Source organism: Dendrobates tinctorius, unplaced genomic scaffold, assembly GCF_039654945.1.
Source record: "Dendrobates tinctorius isolate UK_male_01 unplaced genomic scaffold, ASM3965494v1 ptg000154l, whole genome shotgun sequence".
NCBI lineage: Eukaryota > Metazoa > Chordata > Amphibia > Anura > Dendrobatidae > Dendrobates > Dendrobates tinctorius.
The window spans coordinates 16,467,161-16,490,960 of record NW_027361821.1 but is presented as its reverse complement, the minus strand read 5'-3'; the positions used below and the strand labels follow the sequence as shown (position 1 = coordinate 16,490,960).

The window sequence follows — 23,800 nt, the reverse complement described above, 5'->3', positions numbered from 1 at the left end:
CTATTGATTTGTCTTCTCACATTAAAACTTTTTACCTTTCAGGCCAGTGGGGGTTAAATGCAGTTTTCCCCTGTTGGCAAACTGGTATATTACTGCAGTGCTGCTGGGTCAGCTAATGTTTCTGGTGACCACTCCCACATCCTTTAAAAGGTCACCTGATGCATCAGCTGACTGTTGGTGTTACAGGTCCTTTCTGGAGACCAGCCTAGCAGAAGCAGCTGTCTGGTGCCTGCCACGTTTGGTGTTAAGAGTCCTGTTGCTGTTGATATCTGCGGTGTGGAGCTTTGCAGCGGTGCAGCAGAAAGCTAAATGTTGTATTTTTGTTATGTTGTCTCTTTTGGTGTCTGCCTTTCTATTCCTTTTGTTGTACAGTATTAGTGCAGCGGTAGGACCAGTGCTCTCACCTGCCAGTTCCCTACTTAGGGATAAGAGCAGGGCAAGTGAGGGATTAGGTATCCTGCTCAGCGATGGGATGAAAGAACCCCTATAGGGAAGATAGTGATACCAGGGCACATCCTCAGATGAGTGCAGGAGGTGTCCATTCCCCCGTTCCTTATCGAGAGGGTCCATCGTTGTTATAGTTTCCCTGGTGTTCCCTGGTGTGTTGTGCTTTTGGTGACCGACCTACCGTTAGGTCGTGTCACACTGGGTCAGTCAGTCCGTGACATTGTATTAGTGAACAATAGTACCGTCATGCTATCTAAGTGCACCAAGGAATGCTTCTAGTTATATTGTACAGAATTCTGCTCTATGAAGTAAAGATGTGATTAAAGGATTTTTTCCACAAACAAAGTACATTTTAATAATTAGATCTTGGAATAATAATAATTTCCACAATTGGATGTGTTAAAATGTTCCTGTGCTGAGATAATCTTATAAATGTCAAAAAACTCAAGATAAAAAGCGGACGGCACCGCTGTTACCCGTCGAGCAGCGCGAAACGGCCGTTGTCAGCCTTTCTTGCACTCCTTATGTCACTCCCCCGACTTGACATGTTCATGATATGTCAATAAATCAGTGAAACTTCCATCTCGATGAGTGCGACCTTTTCTCTTTGCATGGAATCTTATAAATGTGCCCCTGCTGTGTACTGTGTAATGGCTGTGTCTGACCGTGCAGGAACATGGTCTGATCATGTCACATCTCCTGGGCAGAGGAGGAAGGAAAAGAGAGGATACAGACAGGACAGCAGGGGATCACAACTGATTCTTTGTGAGGTAAAACATTTCACTGCCTGTGTTTTAACCCCTTACCTACAAATGACGTAATATTCCGTCCATGTGACCATGGACCTAATTACCATGGACGGAATATTACGTCATCGCGATCAGCAGCGCCCACGTGGTGAGCGCCGCTGATCGCGGCCGAGTGTCAGCTAATTATCATAGCTGACACCCGGCACAATGTGTCAGGGGCGGTCACGGACCGCCCCCGACACGTTAACCCCTTGCACACCGCGATCAAACACGATCGCGGTGTACCGGGGGTTAAAGGGAAGCATCGGCAGGGAGGGGGCTCCCTCCTTGCTTCCCTGAGCCCCCCACGGCAGCGCAATGTGCAGCGCTGCTGCGGGGGACTCCTTTCCTGCAGGTCCCCGGATCCAATATGGCGACGGGGACCTCCGGGGGCCTGCAGGAAGCTGGCTTCCTCAGTGCCTGCAAAGCGCAGGCATGAGGAAGCTTGTGCAGTGCCTGTGACAGATCGCTGATCTGTCACAGTGATCTGTGATGTGACAGATCAGCGATCTGTCACAGGACAGTGATGTCCCCCCTGGGACATTGTAATAAAGTAAAAAAAAAATTAAAAAAAAGTGTAAAAATAATAAAAAAAAAAATCGCCAAATAAATTTAAAAAAAAAAAAAAAAATATTCCCCAATAAATTCATTTTTTGGAAATAAAAAAAAAAACAATAAAAGTACACATATTTGGTATCGCCGTGTCCGTAATGACCCGCCCTATAAAACTGTCTCAATAGTTAACCCCTTAAGCGAACCCCTTAAAAAATAAAAATAAAAAACGAAGCAAAAAATAATGATTTATTATCATACCGCCGAACAAAAAGTGCAATAATGCGCGATCAAAAAGACGCATATAAATATAAATGGTACCGCTGAAAACGTCATCTTGTCCCGCAAAAAACGAGCCACCATACAGCATCATCAGAGAAAAAATAAAAAAGTTATAGCTCGCAGAATAAAGTGATGCAAAAATAATTTTTTTTTATATAAAATTGTTTTCATTGCATAAAAGCGCCAAAACATAAAAAAACGACCTAAATGAGGTATCGCTGTAACCGTACTGACCCGAAGAATAAAACCGCCTTATAAATTTTACCGCACCCGGAACGGCGTAAACGCACCACCCAAAAGAAATTCATGAAACGCTGGTTTTTGTAAATTCTGCGTCCCAAAAAACGAAATAAAAAGCGATCAAAAAATGTCACATGCCCGAACATGATACCAATAAAAGCGTCAACTCGTCCCGCAAAAAATAAGACCTCACATGACTCGGTGGGTCAAAATATGGAAAAATTATAGCTCTCAATATGTGGTGATGCAAAAACTATTTTTACAATAAAAAGCGTCTTTTAGCGTGCGACAGCTGCCAAACATAAAAACCGCCATAAATAGTAAATCAAACCCCCCGTTATCACCCCCTTAGTTAGGGAAAAATAATAAAATTAAAAAAATATTAATTTCCATTTTCCCGTTAGGGTTAGGGCTAGGGTTAGGGCTAGGGCTAGGGCTAGGGTTAGGGTTAGAATTGGGGGTTTCCACTATTTGCGCACATCAGGTGCTCTCCAAACGCAACATGGCATCTGATCTCAATTCCAGCCAATTCTGCGTTGAAAAAGTCAAATGGTGCTCCTTCCCTTCCAAGCTCTGCCATGCACCCAGTGTTTTACCCCCTCATATGGGGTATCAGCCTACTCTGGACAATTTGCAAAACAACTTTTGGGGTCCTATTTCTCCTGTTGCCCTTAGGAAAATAAAAATTTTGGGGCAAAAATATCATTTTTGTGGAAAAAATTTTTTTTGTTATTTTCACGCCTGGGCGTTATAAACTTCTGTGAAGCACTTGGGGGTTCAAAGTTCTCACCACACATCTAGATAAGTTCCTTGGGGGGTCTAGTTTCCAAAATGGGGTCATTTGTGGGGGGTTTCCACTGTTTTGGTACATCAGGGGCTTTCCAAACTCGACGTGGTGTCTGATCTCAATTCCAGCCAAAAAAGTCAAATGGCGCTGCTTGCCTTCCGAGCTCTGCCATGTGCCCAAATAGTCATTTACACCCACATATGGGGTATCAGCGTACTCAGGACAAATTGCACAATAACTTTTAGGGTCCTGTTACCCTTGGGAAAATAAAAATTGGTGGTGAAAAGATCATTTTGTGGAAAAAATATGATTTTTTAATTGTACCACTGTACGTTATAAACTTCTGTGAAGCCCTTGTGGGTTCAAAGTTCTCACCACATATCTAGATAAGTTCCTTAGGGGGTCTAGTTTCAAAAATGGGGTCACTTGTGGGGGGTTTCCACTGTTTAGGTACATCAGGGGCTCTCCAAACGCGACATGGCGTCCGATCAGAATTCCAGACAATTTTGCATTGAAAAAGTCAAACGGCGCTCCTTCCCTTCTGAGCTCTGCCATGCGCCGAAACAGTGGTTCCCCCCCACATATCAGGTATCAGCGTGCTCAGGACAAATTGCACAATAATTTTTGCCGTCCAATTTCTCCTGTTACACTTGGTAAAATAAAAAAAATTGAACCTGAAGTAATTTTTTTTGTGAAAAAAGTTAAATGTTAATTTTTTTTAAATATTCAAAAAATTCCTGTGACGCACCTGAAGGGTTAATAAACTCCTTGAATGTGGTTTTAAGCACCTTAAGGGGTGCAGTTTTTAGAATGGTGTCACTTTTGGGTATTTTCTATCATATAAACCCCTCAAAGTGGCTTCAAATGTGATGTGGTCCGTAAAAATAAAATGGTGTTGCAAAAATGAGAGATCGCTGGTCAACTTTTAACCCTTATATCTTACTAACAAATAAAAATTTTGGTTCCAAAATTGTGGTGATGTAAAGTAAACATGTGGCAAATGTTACTTATTAACTTTTTTGTGTGCCATATCTCTGTGATTTAAGGGCATAAAAATTCAAAGTTGGAAAATTGCGGAATTTTCAACATTTTCGCCAAATTTCCGTTTTTCTCATAAATAAACGCAAGTTATATGAATGAAATTTTACCACTAACATGAAGTACAATATGTCACGAGAAAACAATGACAGAATCACCGGGATCCACGGAAGCGTTTCAGAGTTATGACCTCATAAAGGGACAGTGGTCAGAATTGTAAAAATTGGCCCGGTAGTTAACGTGCAAACCACCCTTGGTAGTGAAAGGGTTAAGCAATGTTTTACCTCACAGAAAGAATCAACTGTGGTCCCCTGCTATAATGTCAGTATACTCTTTTGTGTCCTCCTCTGCCCAGGAGATGTGGTGTGATCAGACCATCTTCCTGTACGGTCAGACACAGCCATTACACAGTTAACAGCAAGGGACATTTATAAGATTATCACATCACTGCATCTTATGCCTCCTCAACTACTGCAACCTCCTGCTCTGTGGCCTTCCTTCTAACACACTCGCACCCCTCCAATCTTTCCTAAACTCTGCTGCCCAACTTATCCTCTTGTTCCCCCGCTATTCCCGATCTCTCCTCTTTTTTCAATCCCTTCACTGGCTCCCCATTGCCGAGAAACTCGAGTTCAAAGCCCTAACCATGACGTACAAAGCCAGTCACGACATATCTCCTCCATACATCTGTGACCTCGTCTTCTGGTACTTACCTGCATGCAACCTCCGATCCTCACAAGATCTCTTTCTCTAGTCCCCTCTCATCTCTTCCCACAATCACATACAAGATTTCTCCAGCGCATCCCCCCTACTCTGGGACTTTCTACCCTAACATAGCAAACCTTCAAAAGGATCCTGAAGATTTTCCTCTTCCGACAAAACTACAAGCTGCAGTAACTCCCGTTCCGCCATACCGCTGCATGACCAGCTCTCTACTCACATACTGTATCCTCACTCATCCCTTGCAGACTGTGAGCCCTCATGGGCAGGGTCCTCTCTCCTCCTGTACCAGTCTGTGAGTTGTATTGTTCATGATTATTGTACTTGTTTTTATTATGTATAGTGCCATGGAACAAATGGTGCTATAATGATAGTAATGTTCCTGCGAGGTCAGACACAGCTATTACACAGTACACAGCAGGGGAACATTTATAAGATTATCTCAGCACAGGGACATTTTATTTAATTACACATTTAATTGTGGAACTTATTTGTATTGCAAGATCTATTAATAAAAATGTGCTTTGTTCTTGGGAAAACCCCTTTTAAAGGCAACCTGTCAGGAACGATAATGCTATTAACCTTCAGATATAGGGTTAATCTGCAAGATAATAACGGTATTAAGGTGCCCTGCAGCTGTACTAAAAGTGTGATACCAAAAGACAAAGTGTACATCCCATATGTATAAAAATATAATACTTCATTTAGAAAAATATAATACAATGTCATATATCATATATGCAAAAATACATAACAGCCATAATGACCGTCAATGCAATGCAAAAAAAATTTGATAAATATAATAGAAAAATGTGCTATACAAATTTGATAAATATAATAGAAAAATATGCTATACAAAACTAATAGTTGATTAAACCCCAGGCCACAAAAAAGGGGCTAATACTGGGGGATTATGTAAATTCTCCTGTTAGCTAAACAAAGTATCCAAGCAAATACAAGACAAAGTTAAAAAGTATTGATAATGCCACTCCTACCCATAGCCCCTCTTCCCAGAGTCCCAGAACACGCAACCCCAACACGAATTTCGCGTTGGCTTCCTTGGGGGGCTGTTCTAAATTGTTTCTGCAGCTGTACGAAAAGTGCAGCACTTGGGAGAAAATTGTCTTTATTCCTCCCTGGAGCTGCCTGCTTTCAGTCATGCAGGTAGCAGCTACTGTCAACAGCACACCCGCACTCTGACAGCCGGCTCCACACTGATGCACTGCTGTGCGAGCTGTCAGTCAGAGTACCCAGGCGTGCTTACCGCCAATGGCTCACAGTATAGTGAGTGGTGATTAGCCACTCTGTGCACATCTCATGACTGAAAGTCGGTGGCTCCTTTTAAAGCTTTTACACTGTGCCCTGCGATCTTACAGCAGTGTCTCTTTTAGCCCGGGGTCACACTTGCGAGTTCAATGCGAGAAACTCACGCGAGTCTCTCGCATCAATACCCGGCAGCATTCGGACTGGAGTGTGCGGCTGCATGTCTTTCTATGCACCAGAACCTGTTTACTATGCCAGATATTGGCACTGGGACACATCCCATATAACCGGCATGATAACTAATAGGGCCGTGTAAGTATGGTGGACATCTGAGATAAGTATGAATGGACACTACCCCTAAAGTGATGACAAGTAATATACAGTAAGGAAAAAAGGTGCAATGCACATGTGCAGACAATGAGTAATGGAGTATCCAAAAATATATGAAAGAAAGTGAGCAGTAAAGTGCCATGTGCGGAGCCACCCAGGTAAATTAGCTCATACAAAAAACATCTTATGGGAACGGTGACCTCACGCTTATCGCCACTGTATTTAGTGTACAAATAAGTTTCTATCAGTTTATAGGCTTTTTCATAAGTATTTGCACCCTATTATTTACCAGACTGAATGGTTTTTGATATTTAAGGAAAATGCATGTTTCTTAATCATTTATAGGAGTGGTGTCCAACAACATTGTTGCCTATACTAAACAATATTTCCACCTCTCCCGACCTCCTAATTTTAAAGGAACACTCTGAAGAGATATTAAAAGTGCATGAGAGTTACCTTAGGATAGAAGCGCATGCGCTGACAAATCTTTCTATCCATTTTGTCACTTGCTTTGGACAGGGCTTTGTCCTCCATTTCTCGTGTTAGATGTTAGTCTCAGAGGTGGGACTCTTATTTGATGTTTTTGACATATTCATAATTAAAGAGGCCCTCCTCTCATCAAAGTTTTTATCCCCTTAATATATTGCAATCATCATATTACAGTATATAGCACTGTGTACTTACAATTGCTTATTTTTCCTTTCTACCCCACTAATAATTCTCTTTTTTTGTGTTCTATGTAGAAAGAAGAAATCTCTTGTCCCTGCATTTATCATTCCCCTCTTCAACTCCTGACCCAACTGCTTCCCCATCCTCCTGCCAGGGAGCAGTGACTTATGACTCATGCAGGGAAAGTTGACCTCCTGTTTCTACCTAGAGCTTAGAAGGATTCAGCTAGGCAGTTTTTAATAACATGATGTCATAGACCTAATGGAAAAGAGAAGAATTAGCTGGTTAGAAAGGCAAAATGAGCAATTGTGTAAGTACACAGTGCTGTATTATATGATGAGTGCAATATATTAAGAGAATAACAATTTGGATGGGAGGAGGAGTGCTTCCTAAAAATGCCCCTTTAATACTTGGTTGCACCACATTTAGTGGAGGTAATTGTATCCAAAGATTTCTTACAGTTTTACTTAACTTTTTCTTTATTTCCATAATAAGATGTATGCCGCGAGATTCGGTCTAAAAGTAACCATTTGAGAAGAAATTTCTTGTGTAAATGCAGTAAAAAAATAAAATTGTCGAAGATGAGCAGAGAATACAATTATATCTGAGAGAAAGGCGCCTTTGCTCCTAGGATAGATGGTGGATAGTGGTCTGCATTTAGCAGATGTAATTGGGGCCGTATTGTATGAATTAGGTTTCAGAAATCAGCAAAAATGTAATTTTCTATGTTTTACACTAATGCATTACTGAGAGGCTGAGTGTTTTCTACCTAAAAATCAAATAGGAACAATGAAATTACGTGATGAAAATGCCCGGCTGATATCGCGGCAGCATTTCCCTGTTCTTCAGAGAGCTGAAAATGGCAAATGCATCAGTTATCCAAATGGCTGGTGTATGCTAATAGTATTCCATGCATATCATGTCTGCCCCTCAGTCTGAGAGCACATCTGCTTCTGGAAGTGAACGTGTCACAATTCACTGTAGAAATGGAGGATGAGGGTCGAGGTTACAGCAAAGAGCCAGATGTTGTGCAGCGCTGATCGTACGGCCATGTCTCCCCCAACACAGAGCACCACAGGTTTATCAGAGAAAAACAATAGACCACAAGGGACTTTTTCCATGATATACATTTATGGCATCTAGAAGTGGAGATCAAGGCAGAGCGGTATGCGCTGTGATTCTAGCACACGCGCCTCTATATTAGCCGGGGCTCTGGGCGAAACGTTCTTCGATCAATAGGACAGAACCGGTTTAGTGCAGCACTTGATTTATTCTTTTCGTTCACTGCATGTTCACATTGATCTTTTTACATGCAGTGCTGTTATGAGAAGCCTCTCCTCATGCTAAGGGGCTGAGGGCCTAGGTAAAACCTTGTTTAATAAGTCTGGATCAACAAATATCCTTATTTATGTATTATGTTGTGTTTATATAGCGCCATCATATTCCACAGCGCTTTACAGGCACTGTCCCCTATCAGTATGTCTTTGGGGAGTGGTAGGAAACCGGAGAACCCGGAGGAAACCCACGCAAACACGGGGAGGACATACAAACTCCTCATGTGGGTATGAACCCAGGATAACAGTGCTACCCATTGAGCCACCATGCTGCCCCCTTTCCATTTTCATCAGGGTGGAAACTGATGGAAAAACTCATCCAATTGTTTTCAATGTCCGTCACATCAGTTGTTGTGCTGGATAGATGGAGATGCTGGTCTGTAGGCCTGATCATAGCGTTTCATGTAACATTGGGGTCTGCCTTTAGACCACGGCAGCTGAGGCATTTTTACCGTCACTTGTGATCTGGCTCAAAAAATTGAACCTGATGCAGCAGATATATGGACCCAACATTATTCACCGAATACCCAGTCTACCTCCATATATTTGAGCCCTGGGGCATCCTTGGACAGTAGCTTAGGAAACCGCCAGTGAGAAGCGGCTACTTGGCTTTTAACGGTTGAAAGGTCTTCTGTTTCGCGGTATTAGGGAATATCCAGAAATCTTTCTTTTTTTCTTTTTTTTTTAAACATATTTCGTAATGTTCACGGAGCTTTGCTTGTTCTTGCTTTTAGCTGTATTATTCCTGTACTATAGGCATAGTAAACCCAGATGGCTGGAGGAAGACATTATGGATGCTACTCCTACTTACGCCTTTTAGGTTCACAGCTCCCATCCTATAGATGTACATGCACCAAACTCATGATTAGATCCTATGCATTTCTTAATATACACGGTATAGAGTATTAATAAATATTCTAGCCTAGGCTTTATGTTGTAAATCAGAACATTTTTATTCTGCTGCTCTCGTCATGTGTCCGGGTGGCCACAAGAGGGCGCTGTATACTAACTCATGCCGCTGCTTGTAAAAAAAACACCCCATGGCTCTGTCTTTGTCTACAGTCTGTGAATAGACTCCGTAAAATCAGTTTCTTCCAGGCTAGGGAATCAAAGAAAAAGTTGTGTATATGTATAACTAAATATATGTTTTATTAAACTATAGAGAAAATCGAGACATATTTTGTAAAATATCAATTTTATATTATATTTGCTATGTACTTTGTATGCAGTACAGCTCCAATATCAAGAAAGGTTATTTTCTATATCATTATTAGTATATTATCGTATTTGTCTTATAATTGTCGATTTCTTTGTGGCGTGTCTAGCTATAAAGTGGATTTGGGTTCGGCAGGTAAATAAAGAGTATTTGGTGGAGCCTAGAAATATAGTCTTACCTGCATAGCACAACATTTCCCCACTGTCTATAAGGATTACTAAAAAATATAAGAAGCTTAACTATGGTACAAAGAGCCTGGAGATAGACTCAATTTTGCTGACAATCTGGAAACTAGGACCTCAGTGTTTGTGCCCCCCCAGTCCCTGCTTCTTTCTCTTGGAAAATGTTTGCTTTTCCTAATTACCAAGGGAACAGCACTGAATTTTCTGTCTGACGTTTATACACCCTTCAATGACGCAAAAAGCAAAAAGTTTAAAAGGTCACTTTGCAATCTCACTATCGCTCTCCAGTAACTTGTATCACTCGTTGCCATGGATACGCTTGGTGAGAATTCTGTCTTGTTACTAAACTTAACACGATATGTCTGTATGTTACAAAGGAGAACTTGGACTAACGTATATACTCTTCGTTGATGTACTGTAGGTGCGGAAGCAAGAGTGATGCCCTCCATTACTGGCTGCATTCACATAAGCGGGAACATTGTAGAACAGAGTACACATTCGGTTATATTGTCAGGTTCAAAATAAGAAAAAAAAGAACTATTGTTCAGTGCAGGTTTAATGCAAAGGGTAACACAGTCTTACACATTTTTGTCTAGATCTTCCTCCCTTGTTTAAAGAATATGGACAACTTTGCAGAGAATTTTTTATTATTCCAAATGTAAAGTTAACGGGAAGTTGAAGATTCCCCGTCTAGGTAAAGGTTGGGCTCGCTTTTACTTATAGTTAGCCTTCAGATCATGTCCATGTCATAGGAATGCTGCCACCTGATGAAGACGATGTCTGGCCGTTAAAACGCGTTGTGGAATTAAGTTACTTCTCAGCACTACTCCTTGGCGCTCCTGTGACCGCGTTTATTTGCATCCTGTATTGTTTATCCCTCTCTGAGGGTTCACGGCTGGTGCTGCCTTGGGCTTATTGCTCAATTCAAAGCCCTCCCTGTGGCCTGGTCCTCAGCGCTCCCCTCAGACCGCTTATTACTTTTCTGCATGTCATAGGTATGACTCAGCAGCGAAAGAAGAACACATTACAGTTGTACTCTGGTTCAATCCCCAGGGCGGAGAACCACACTGAGCCATCATGGTCGTTCTCCAGTCATGTCCACTCTTCAGCTGATTAACATCCCCTTCAACACATTCTCACGTTCGTGTACCGCCAATCAGAACTTTCAGTAGATCTAGCAGTCACAGATACGGCTGAGCTGTGATTGAAAGTTTCTAGGAATGATGGGTGAAGACGCATACCCCCAGAGAGGATGCTGAGGAGACGCCCAGTTGGTCTATAAGCAGAGATTTCTCATACTGTTCTACAAAAGCAACAAATGTGACTTTCTGCATTGGAGCACAAAACAGAAAGAAGTGGCAGAATCAAGGGAGCTCAATGATATTTACAAGATGTTTATCTAAATTTTTTTTTGGTGCTAGTGACAGGTCCTCTTTAATCCGTTTTCTAAATAGTCTTCTTTAAAAATCCATCATAGTACTTCCCAACCACTCTTTCAGTGTTAGAGAGAGCATCGAGGAGAAGATTTGTACACAGATCTGCAGTGTGCAGGGGAGAGTGTATCTTGGAAAGCACAAAAAAACAGGTTCTAGAAAAGGGGGAAAGAACATGAAATAGAAATAAGTGCAGTATTGGAGCAAGAATAGACGATAGCATCTTGGATACACGTGAAGCTCACATCCAGCATATATTACTGGGAGATAATCCTAAAATAATTTAATTTTTTCTAAGTGCAATTCTATTACCTACAGGTAAGCACTTATATATTTTAAATATTCATGTTAACTTGTGCCAAATACCAAGCTCAGCTCTGCCGCTTCTGGTATCTGACATATATAAGTACTATGTTCCATGTAGTATTGTGTGATTCATTTCACAATTTGTACATATATTATTGTAGCTCAGGGATAGAAGCTCTTGGTGTGTTTCCATGTTCTGCCGTGCCAGGGGTAGGGGGTCATGATCTGATTCAGCGGTGCTTTGGCATACTCATTATTAATCATCTGCATTCAGTAGCTGAGATCTCTGGAGGACACGTTTATAACATTTCCTGGCCTGAAATCATTAATCTTTTCTCACATAGTGTATGGCTGAGCTTTAGTAGTACACTGGCTCCACTCCTAGCTACAGAATTAGCACTCGGATCAATAGGCTATTGTTCTATATTGATTAGTAGGTTAATTGGTAACCAGGTAACTGATCCATCCGTTCTGGAGTAGCCCTCCACATCTGGCGTTGTCCTGATCTGAGGGACAGTTGCCATAAAATGGCATAAGACACATCCAGAAGCCCTGCAATAAATGCTCACAGGCTTTGCCCTATTTATGACTATATCCTAAATCTTGATTAGTCTTCTGCCCTTTCCATAATACAGAAACGTTACTCTCCTCAGTCTCCGAATCCTTAGTGTGTAGTCCGTTACATTCCTATTCATATTTTAGAAGTTAAAATACGTGTTCCCCGAGCCCTGCAGGGCAGTGCTGTCCTTGCTCAGCCACGCAATGCAAGAACCAGGAAAGGTTTATGTCCCTCTGCGATCACTCGTACATGCATATTTATATAAAACTGCGGCTCTTCATTAGACGGCAGACGCTCTCAAAATGTACAAGATATGAACTCCTACAGATGTATTGATTTTAGGCATTTATGCCTAGTAACATAGCTATTGAAGTATACAGCAATACCAAGAAGTGAAAGTGTGCTGTCATCAAGTACAGTATAAGGGTGCATTCACATCCCAATATTTAAAGTGGCTGAGATTCTCAGCCAGAAAAGTTGGAGAGTGTGTCAGGCGAGTGTCACGTGTTTTTTTTTTCTCACCTACCATCCGTATGACATCTTATGCAATGCCTTTTTAACATCAGCTTTTACATGCAGCAATTCTGTCATTTCAAGCTAGTTTTGTTACTAATAAAACAATGTTATATACAGATCTAGAAAGATGATAAAGGTCATTGAGATGTAGCTTACTGTACATGTATTTAGCTAATAAAGAAATAAAAGAAAAAAATGGGGCCCCTTTTTTTCTTAACCAGCTGAGGGAAAGCCAACAGCTGGGTGCTGATGTATAGTCTGGGAGGAGGGTAATAAACATGGAGCTTCTAAAAAATGCTGCAAATTTTTACTCACCCCAACTCCTGATGAGGGAAAACTGGCAGATGAGCACTGCATAATTGACTAACATTGTAGCGAGTGCAATGCAAGATTTTTGAAAATATGTCAGGGTAGTGCAGTACATTTGTAAACCTATGTAATTATTAAAAGGGGTGTTGTCTAGAAAACTCACCTTCAAATACAAAGTTAGATTGAGTTATAAGAGGTGGGAGGGAGGTCCATCGGTTATTACTTGAACTGGTTAATTACAAAGAGCTTCTCTTATTCTGTAGCATTTCTAACGTCCCTGCATTACATGGAGAGCCCTTTGATTTAAAAAAGAATTGTGTAATATTTGATTTGACCAGTGGTGGTACTTCAAAAAAGGTCATTTCACAAGACAAGCAGTTGGTACTTCTCCATTTACCCTCCTGGACTTGGCAATGATATATTAACATTAGACAACGGATGTATACATGTACTAGTGGTGCTCAGTATTTAACGCTTTAAAAGGGAATTAGTAAGTAATATCAACTCCTAAAACCCAATATATGGACATACAGGTCTTTAAAATGTAAAATCAATGGCACCTTTATATTTTCTATCTGTTGCTACATTCCCGATTAATTAGCGTTTTCATTTCTGATTTCTCTGCCTGGCTACTAAAGTCGTCACACACCCTGTGAGCTATCAATAATGCTAAAGATGATTGTGCTGTGTGGGGAAATAAACCCAGGGAGTAGTGGCTCCTTAAGTGCTCTGTCAGGCTAGAGCACTTAAGGCATGATTTGCATACGAATGAAAAGGCAAATTTCTCCAGGATTCAGCCACAGATAGAAGATATAAAGGTGCCGATGGACGTATTTCAATCACCTGCATGCCCACACATTTGTTTTGAAGGGTTGATCTTATTGATAGATTCCCATTAAGAATTGGGTATTTTTTGACCATACATGCAAACTTTTATTATTCTTAACCATCGCATTCCAAGAACCATATTTTTGTCAGTTTTCTATCAACATAACTGTATGAAGGCTTGTGTTTTCAGGATGAATTGTATTTTTTCAGGGACACATTTAACATACACTTTTACTAAAAGCTTAGAGCATGCTGATCTCTTGGCGTCCATCTGCTGGGACCCATAGCGGTCCCGAAAGAGGGGAGTTCTGTTGTGAAAGGAGCGGAGTTGTGCCTGATAGACAATGAATGGAGTGGAGCTCAATGGGAAAGTCATATACAGCACTGCGATATTTTCAGCAGGTCTATAGACAATGAATGGAGTGGAGCTCAATGGGAAAGTCATATACAGCACTGCGATATTTCCAGCAGGCCTATAGACAATGAATGGAATGGAGGTCGAACATGTGTACCTCCGATCCATTCAGGATGAGTCTCCAGAGCCTGATATCTGTATCCCTAAGTTTGCCCATTTCCCTGCTTTCCATGCATCAAAAAAAGCCAAAGTGTTGTACATTTTATCTACTGCCAACAAGCCTTTGTTCTAGAGATGATGTGTCACACAGGTTAAAATGGTAAATGACATGTTTTATGTTCGTAATATAACACCACTTATACCAGTATGGTTGGCAGACCCCCTTTAGGCCATGCTTAGTTACAAAGCTGTCTTAACACAAGACATACTGGTCTGCGCAAACTCGAGGAGACATATCCAATATTGATCCAAGTGTCAGATCAATATTGGCAATGCAAAATTATGGGTTCGTGAATAAATCGGGACAGCCTTCGGATGTTATCCAAGTGCGAAGTGCTATCCTTTTTTCACAGACAGCTAGCTAGTAGATGGTAGACAAATTTTTCTGTTTCGTATCCGAGACATACTGATGAAACTCAGAGGACACTGGTGAAAATCTGATTACACTCTGCACTCCGAAGAAAACCACTGACCGTACATGAAAAAAAAAACGGACATGTAAATGAGCCGTTACATTGAGAAAGTGACCTGATGTAATACATTCTCTACACACGCTTTAACCCACTTCTTTCCCCTCACACGATGGCTGATTTCGTGGGCACCAATGTGCTGTCATGACAGCTGGGGTCTGCTGATGACCCCCATACTTGTCATTATGACCCACCTGTGAAAGGCGTTCACAGGAGATCATGATTTTAACTATACATAGACGTGCTGATGCACTACTGTTTGTAGCACAAGCGATCAGGCGATCACAGATTCAAGACCCCTAAGGGGAAAGTTTTTAAAACAATGAAAAAAAAAAACCAAGTTCAAATCACCTCCCTTACGCTCCATTAATAATAAAACATGCACATATTTGGCATTGCTGCATTTGTAAACGTCAGATCTAGTAAAATATGAAGTAAATCTGTAAAAATTGGTAAAAAAAAAAATCCAAACTCCAGAATTTTTTTTGGGGGGGGAGGTGGGGCACTTTAACATTACAATAAAAAGCGATCAGAACATCATATCTATCCCAAATTTGTATCAGTAAAGATATCAGCTCAGGGCGCAAAAAATAAGCCGTCACACAACCCCATATCCCGAAAAATGAATGTGTTACTGGTCTCGGAAAATGGCAACAAAAGCAAAATTGGATTTTTGCACTTGGAATTTTATTCCTGCATACCAGTACATCACATGATAAAATAAAGGATATCATTCAAAAAGTGCAATTCGTACCGCAAAAAACAAACCCTCGTACTACTATATTGACTGCAAAATAAAAAAGATTATGGCTCTTGACAGAAGTGGAGTAAAAAACATAAAAAAACAACAGAAAATCGCCAGGGGTTGAAGGGGTTGAGGCTTTTTTTTTTCTTTTTTTAATACAAGGGTCGATGTAAATCGTATAGGGATTAAATCATTGTTCTGAATCGATTTGATGATTTCTTTTTGGTTCGCTTAATCCGATGAATAGCAGACAAACAAGGCGCTAATTCTCCGAGTTATCAGCCCATAAAGAAGACCTTAACGGTAGTGCTTTTCTCCATCAGACAGTTGGAATTCTTAGAATTGTGACACAAGCTTTCTAAACACCAACTTAAAGAAGCACTTCCCCTCCCATCAAAGTATCCTCTTAATATATTGCAGTCATCATATTATGTAGCACTGCGCACCTATGATTGCTCATTTTGCCCTATGATGGGAATGCTTCTTTGAACATTGGGAACTAGGAGAAAATTACTAAGAACATTGTAAGAACATTGGCTATCTTGGTTATGGAAAACTCGTGAGTGATCCTTGCGTGTACAGTCATTTTTTTCCTTCTACCTATGACCTAATTTCCACGTGTTGGCATTTAAAAAAGTGTCACGCTGTCCTCCTAACAAGTGTGCTGCAATCCCCAGATCTCAGATAATGCTCTGTAGTTAATAGCGCCTAGAGTAAAGCATGGATTTACACATTAGGTCACTTATTCTCTGTAGATTGCCTATATCATTTATTAATCTCTGCAATTTCTGATTCCTTTATTAAATTTGTTAGGAGCTGCAAAGACGCTGTAATACCCTTATATCACTGATCGAAAAGGAAAACCTGGAAATTGAAGAAAAGGAAAGAGCAGAGAAAAAGAAAAAGACACCCAAGCAATCGGTAAATATAAAGAAAAATATTGTGTACCTGAAAGCTGAACACCTAAATGAAAATTGTAATTACAGTAAATGATGATTTAGAATTAGATGTTTTTTTTTATAGAGGAGTCACAGCAGTAGTATCACAGTTTTCGATTAATTACGGTATTTGCTTTGTTATTCATTTTTTTAACCCGCAGCCAGGAGTAGATGCAAAGTAGAGGCATAATATACAATTGACCTTTATACATTTCCTACATTTTCCCGCTTATTTATCCAATATCGGCTTATCTTTAGAACAAAAAAGAAGAAAAAAAAGCTGTGTAAACTACCGGTGCATCTCAGAAAATTAGAATATCATCAAAAAGATAATTTATTTCGGTTCTTTAATACAAAAGTGAAACTCGTATATAGAGTCATTACAAATAGAGTGATCTATTTCAAGTGTTTATTTCTGTTAATGTTGATGATTATGGCTTATATCCAGTGAAAACCAAAATCATTATCTCAGTAAACTTCACACTAGACCTTAGGCCAGTTTCACACGTCCAGATAATTCCGGTACCGGTAAACACGATACTGAAGCTATCCGTGTCCGTGTGGACACGTGGTACCTCCGAGTAGCAACCGTGTGCCACACGTGAGCCGCATCAGGACCACACGGACGCCGCCGGGAAGAAGCGCTACAGTAAGCACTGTTCCTGGCAACTGGTGCTGACCGCGGCTGTCATTCTTCTCTCCTGCTCTGCCAGCAGGAGAGAAGAATGAATGAAAACTCGACGTGGGGTCCCCCTCATTTTATGAACCAACCAGACGAAACTTACAGCTGGGGGCTGCATCTCTCAGCTGTCAGCTTCATCAAGGTTGGTTCTCAAGAATAGACAGGTCCCCACGCTGTTTTTTTAAAATTATTTAAATAATTAAAAAAAAAAACAGCGTGGGGGACCCCCCCATTTTTGACAACCAACCTGACTACAGCCAACAGCTGAGGGCTGATATGCTCAGGCTGGTAAGGGGCCATTGGTCTTGGCACCCCACTGCCTAAAAACAGCAGCCCCCAGCTGCCCAGAAAAGGCGTATCTATTAGATGTGCCTATTTTGGAGCTTTACCCAGTTCTTCCCACCTGCCCTGAATGGGTGGCAAGTGGGGTAATAAGGGGTTAATGTCACCATTGTATTTTAAGGTGACATTAAGCCTGGGTTAGTAATGGAGAGGTGTCAATAAGACACCTCTCCATTACTAATCCTATAGTAAACAAAGGGTTAAATAAACACACACAATAAGAGCAAAGTATTCTAATGAAAGAAGACAACACACACATTTTTAAAATCTTTATTACACTGGTAATTCCTTTGGGAAGCCCTCGTTCTCCTAGAAAAAAGTATAAAATAATAAACCAAACATATGCATTTCCTGTCCTGCGCTTAGTCACATTCCACAGCGTAAATCCATCTCGGGGGTTAATACATTTATCGGCGGAGCGCTGCTAACACAGCCGCTCCCGACTGTAACTGACTGGGGAATGAATGGAGCAGAACGCACTCAGTGATGAGCGGTGACGTCACCGCTAGTTACTGAGCATGCACCGGCTGCTTCCATTCATTCCCCAGTAGTTTACAGTCGGGTGCGGCTGTGTTAGCAGCGCTCCGCCTGTAAATGTATTAACCCCCGAGATGGATTTACGCTGTGGAACGTGACTGAGCGTCGAACAGGTAATGTATATGTTTGGTTTATTGTTTTATACTTTTTTTGCAGGAGAACGAGGGCTTCGCAAAGGAATTACCAGTGTAGTAAAGATTTTAAAAATGTGTGTGTTGTCTTTTTCCATTAAAACACCGTATATACTCGCGTATAAGCCGAGATTTTCAGCCCGTTTTTTGGGCTGAAAGTCCCCCTATCGGCTTATATACGAGTCATATAGCGGGGGAGGGGGACGGGGGTGGCAGAGACCATACTCACCCCCCAGCACGTCTCTGCACCCCCTGCTTCCCCCATGGTCTCGGCGCCCCAGCTGTTCCTGCATTCAGCGGTCACGCGGTACTGCTCATTAAAGTCATGAATATGCGCATGTTTAATGAGCGGTACCATGTGACCGCTGAATGCAGTATCAGCTGGTGCGCTGAGACTATGGGGGAAGCAGGGGCTGAAGAGACCATGCGCCAGGAGGGGGTGAGGATGATGGGGAGCAGAGCAATATTTACCGATCCCCTCTCCATCGCTGTCTCCCGAGTCCTCTGGCTGTGACGTTCAGGTCAGAGGGCGCAACGACGTAGTCAGTGCGCGCCCACTGCTGAACGTCGCTGCAAGGACACGGGAGACAGCGATGGAGCGGGAACCGGTAAATATAGCCAGTGCCGGCGGCGACACTGGCAACTGGCCCCCAGCGATGGAGAGGTGAGTATGTGTTTTTTATTTTTTATTTTATAGCAACAGCGGCAGCAGCATATGCGGGTTATTTATATATGGAGTAATCTTGGGCCACCATTAACCCTTGTGCAGCAATATATGGGGGGTATTTATGTATGGATCATCTTCTTGGCCACAATTAACCCTTGTGCAGCATATTATGGGGGGGTAGTTATGTATGGAGCATCTTGTTGGGCCACCATTAACCCTTGTGCAGCAATATATTCGGGGTATTTATGTATGGAGCATCTTCTTGGCCACAATTAACCCTTGTGCAGCATATGGGGGGGTGTAGTTATGTATGGAGCATCTTGTTGGGCACCATTAACCCTTGTGCAGCATATTATGGGAGGTATTTATGTATGGAGCATCTTGTTGGGCCACCATTAACCCTTGTGCAGCAATATATGGGGGGTATTTATCCTTGGAGCATCTTCGTGGGCCACCATTAACCCTTTTGCAGCATATTATGGGGGGTATTTATGTATGGATCATCTTCTTGGGCCACCATTAACCCTTGTGCAGCATTGTGTGGGGGGGGTTTATCTATGGAGCATCTTTTTGGATCACCATTAACCCTTGTACAGTACCACCCTCGGCTTATACATGAGTCAATAAGTTTTCCCAGTTTTTTTGTGGCAAAATTAGGGGGGTCGGCTTATACACGAGTCGACTTATACACGAGTATATACAGTACTTTGCTCTTATTGTGTATGTGTTTATTTAACCCTTTATTTACTATAGGATTAGTAATGGATAGGTGCCTTATTGACACCTCTCCATTACTAACCCGGGCTTAAGGCCTCATCACACACAGCGATACCCGCGGGGTAGCGCTGATCGTGCAGGATCGTCCTGGGCCTTTTTTTATCATTGCTCTCCCGCTGGCCAGCGCGCATCGCTGCGTGTGGCAGCGGGAGCCAACGATCAGCAAGGCTCCCAGTTCTCTAAGCAGGCTCTGGGAGCTGGTCTCTAAGGTAAATATCGGGTTACTAAGCGGTGCGCGTCACTTAGTTACCCGATGTGTACTTTAGAAACCTGCGTGCTGGCAGCTCCCGCTCCCGGTGTGAGCACGCAGGTTTCTAAGGTACACATCGGGTAACTAAGTGACGCGCGCCGCTTAGTATCCCAATATTTACCTTAGAAACCAGCGTCCTCGCTGGTGCTGATCGCTGGTGAAAGCTGCCTGTTTGGCAGCTCACCAGCGATCATGTAGCGATGCACCAGCGATCCTGATAAGGTCGCATCATTGTCGGGATCGCTGGTGCATCTTTATGTGCGATGGGGCCTTTAATGTCACCTTAAAATACAAAGGTGATATTAACCCCTTATTATCCCACTTGCCACCGCTACAGGGCAAGTGGGAAGAATCGGGCAAAGCTCCAGAATAGGCGCATCTAATAGATGCGCCTTTTCTGGGCAGCTGGGGGCTGCTGTTTTTAGGCTGTTGGCCAAGATCAATGGCCCCTTACCAGCCTGAGAATATCAGCCCTCAGCTGTCAGCTTTAGTCAGGTTGGTTGTCAAAAATAGGGGGGACCCCATGTCGTGTTTTTTAATTATTTATTTAATAAATAATTAAAAAAACAGTGTGGGGACCCCTCTATTCTTGAGAACCAACCTTGATGAAGCTAACAGCTGAGGGATGCATCCCCCAGCTGTAAGTTTCATCTGGTTGGTTCATAAAATGAGGGGGACCCCACGTCGGGTTTTCATTCATTCTTCTCTCCTGCTGAGCAGGAGAGAAGAATCACAACCGCGGTCAGCACCAGCCACTGGGGAGCAGCGGCTCACAGTAGCCGCTTCTTCCCGGCGGCCGTCCGTGAGCACGGAGGACAGTTTGAACTGATCTCCGTGTGCAGCATGTGTTGCAGGCCGTGTGTCCTTGTTAAAATGGACATGTCTTCGTGTTTTGCCCACGGACACGGTCCGTGAAAAAACGCTGACATCTGCATAGACCCATTTATTTGAATGGGTCTACGTGTGTCGGTGTCTCCAGTATGTGAGAAACTGTCACTACACGTACGTGAGCCACTGACGTGTGAATGAGGCCTTAAGCAGCTTGGATTGTGTGCCTCTCCACTCTTCCTCCAGACTCTGGGATCTGGATTTTCAAGGCCTAGTGTGAAATATCCACAATCAATGATGGTTTCGGGAGCCATGTCATCTGCTGGTGTAGGTCCACTGTGTTTTATCAAGACCAAAGTCAGCGCAGCCGTCTACCAGGAAATTTTAGAGCACTTCATGCTTCCCTCTGCCCACAAGCTTTTTAGAGATGGAAATTTAATTCTCCAGCAGGACTTGGCACCTGTCCACACTGCCAAAAGTACCAATACCTGGTTTACACACAACAGTATCACTGTGCTTGATTGGCCAGCAAACTCGCCTGACCTTAACCTCCATAGAGAATCTATGGCGTATTGTTAAGAGGAAGATGAGACACCAGACCCAACAATACAGACTAGCTGAAGGCTGCTATCAAAGCAACCTGGGCTTCCATAACACCTCAGCAGTGCCACAGGCTGATCGCCTCCATGCCACACTGCATTGATGCAGTAATTGATGCCAAAGTATTAAGTGCATTTACTGAACATACATTTCAGTAGGTCAACATTTCAGATTTTAAAATCATTTTTTCAAGTATTTTAATTTACTGAGATAATAACTTTTGTGTTTCATTGGCCGTAAGCCATAATCATCAACATTAACAGAAATAAACACTTGAAATATAGAGTCTTTACTAACAGTGATCTATAATATGAGTTTCACTTTTTGTATTAAAGAACTGAAATAAATAAAATTTTCGATGATATTGTAATCTTATGAGATGCACTATTAGAGTATGTGCACACTTTGCGGATTCGTGTGCCGATCTTTCTGTGCAGAATCTGCAAAATCCGCAGGTCAAAATTCCTGTGTTTTACCTGCGGATTTTGCCTGCGTTTTTACACCTGTGGATTCCTAGAATGGAATAGGTGTAAAAACGCTGTGGAATCCGCACAAAGAATTGACATGCTGCGTAAAATAAACTGTTGCGTTTCCGCGTGGAATTTTCTGCAGCATGTGCACAGCAGTCTTTGTTTTCCATAGGATAACATGGTACTGTACATCTCTTGGAAAACTGCTGTGGATCCACAGGGCCAAATCCGCTGCGGATCCACACACGAATCCGCAACATGTGCACATACCCTTAAGCTTAAAACTATGTCACTGAATAAAAAAGCACTAGGAAAAAATGCTTTAAAAAAATCTGCTATTAAAAAAGCGTGAAACACCTGCGAGTCTGTGATTGAGACTTGGGCTGGATTCATATTTGCTTTGTTTTAGTCAAACACAAGTTAAAGGGAACCTGTCACATCAGAAAACACTATTAGCCTGCAGATACGGGGTTAATCTGCAGGTAATTCGTGTTACAATGCTGCCTGACCACCTGAAAGTGTGGCTACTGAGAGGAAGTGAACTTGTTTCGTCTCTGGAGCCACTGGCTTTGTGGAGCAGCCATATTCATTGCTCATAGCACCGTTCACTGGACTGTGAGCGGCAGATTTAAGTACACCATGGCGCTTTGATTGAATGCTCATTCTACACAAAGCTAGCTGTCAATCAAAGTGTGGTGGCGTTCTTACAGCTGCTGCTAACAGTATAGTGAGCAGTGCTTTGGGTGATGACTGTAGTTGCTCCGTGCACCCCTCCATGCCTAAACACCGGTGGCTCCTGGGAGTATTAAAGTAAGGTGGCCAGGTAGCTTTGTAATGCTGTTAATCTCCAGCTTAAACCCTATATTTGCCATTAAATAGCATTTTTTAAGGTGACAGGTTCCCTTTAATACAATGGAGAAACATGCGTGTTATTATTCACATTGATCCCTTCTAAGCTTTGGCTGAAAAAACTTTACTGAAAACTACACATGTAGAAAATTAAAAGCAAGGCACATGCAAAGCAAGTCTCGTCTGATGCTCACATGAAAGTCCACCTCTCTGATCTGTCTGTGTGCAGTTTGACAGATAGGAGAGCAGGAGGAGACAGACAACGAGCTTTCGCTTCACCATGTAATCCACCGCCGTGTCTCACACGGGGAGGGAGATACCGATTATCCAGAACATTGAAGTGATTTTTCTGGGGTAATATAACAGAGTTTTTAAACAAAATGATTTGAAAATGGTCTATTCATCACATGGTCTATGTAATGAGATCAAAGAGTGTAAGTTAGCCACCATTTAAATGTTAACAGATACTTCTGTAAATTCCTGCCGGAGTCATATTGGTTATTTTTCTCTTTTCTTTCAGTCGGGTAAAAGAAAGGCTGATGCAGACACTTTAAAGAAGGATACAAAGAAAGTCAGGTCCTAAAGTTTCCTGGAAAGTTGTGTGTAGGGTACAGATAGAAGATTGCCATTTATATGTTCCTACGATATAGTAATACCTCCTGTGAAGTTAACGTTCAATGATTGCGCTTTTCCATAAGTTCCTAATTACAGTTATATGTGTAAGAATGTGTATATTTTTCAATGTCTACCTGATAAAAGACGTGTCATTATATTTTATGCTTCCCATGATATAGACATCTTCCATAGTATGTGAAAATCATATATTTCATATTATAGCGGTCCTTGTTATAAGCAAGTGAAGAGGGTTTTAGTTTTTCTATGTTTTATACGGTATGCAGTGGCTTTTAAATAAAATCTAAATCTAAGAAGCTTCAGACTTTACTTTTTTACTATGTTATTGGATCTGAAGACCATTAGTTATATTATACGGTTCAGACCTTTGCTAAACTCTTTGGTAATAAAATTAAAGACTATGCTGCAGCAAGAAAAACATCGAAAAAGTCTTTTTTTTTTTACATAGTTACATAGGTTGAAAAAGACGTAGCTCCATGAAGTTCATCCTTTCTCCACCAATTTTACG

The 23,800-nt window shown here is 41.8% G+C and overlaps 1 protein-coding gene across 1 annotated transcript in view; it reads left to right on the top strand.

Annotated features, from left to right (window-relative positions):
* The window catches only part of LOC141050921 (probable global transcription activator SNF2L1), a 153,578-nt gene extending 129,990 nt beyond the window's left edge, over window positions 1-23,588 (top strand). Inside the window, exons 23-24 of the mRNA XM_073547622.1 lie at window positions 16,402-16,509; window positions 23,180-23,588. Coding sequence (XP_073403723.1) covers window positions 16,402-16,509; window positions 23,180-23,242 — 171 coding nt within the window. The 3' untranslated portion in view covers window positions 23,243-23,588. The remainder of the gene's footprint in view (window positions 1-16,401; window positions 16,510-23,179) is intronic.
* Window positions 23,589-23,800: the final 212 nt, after the last annotated feature.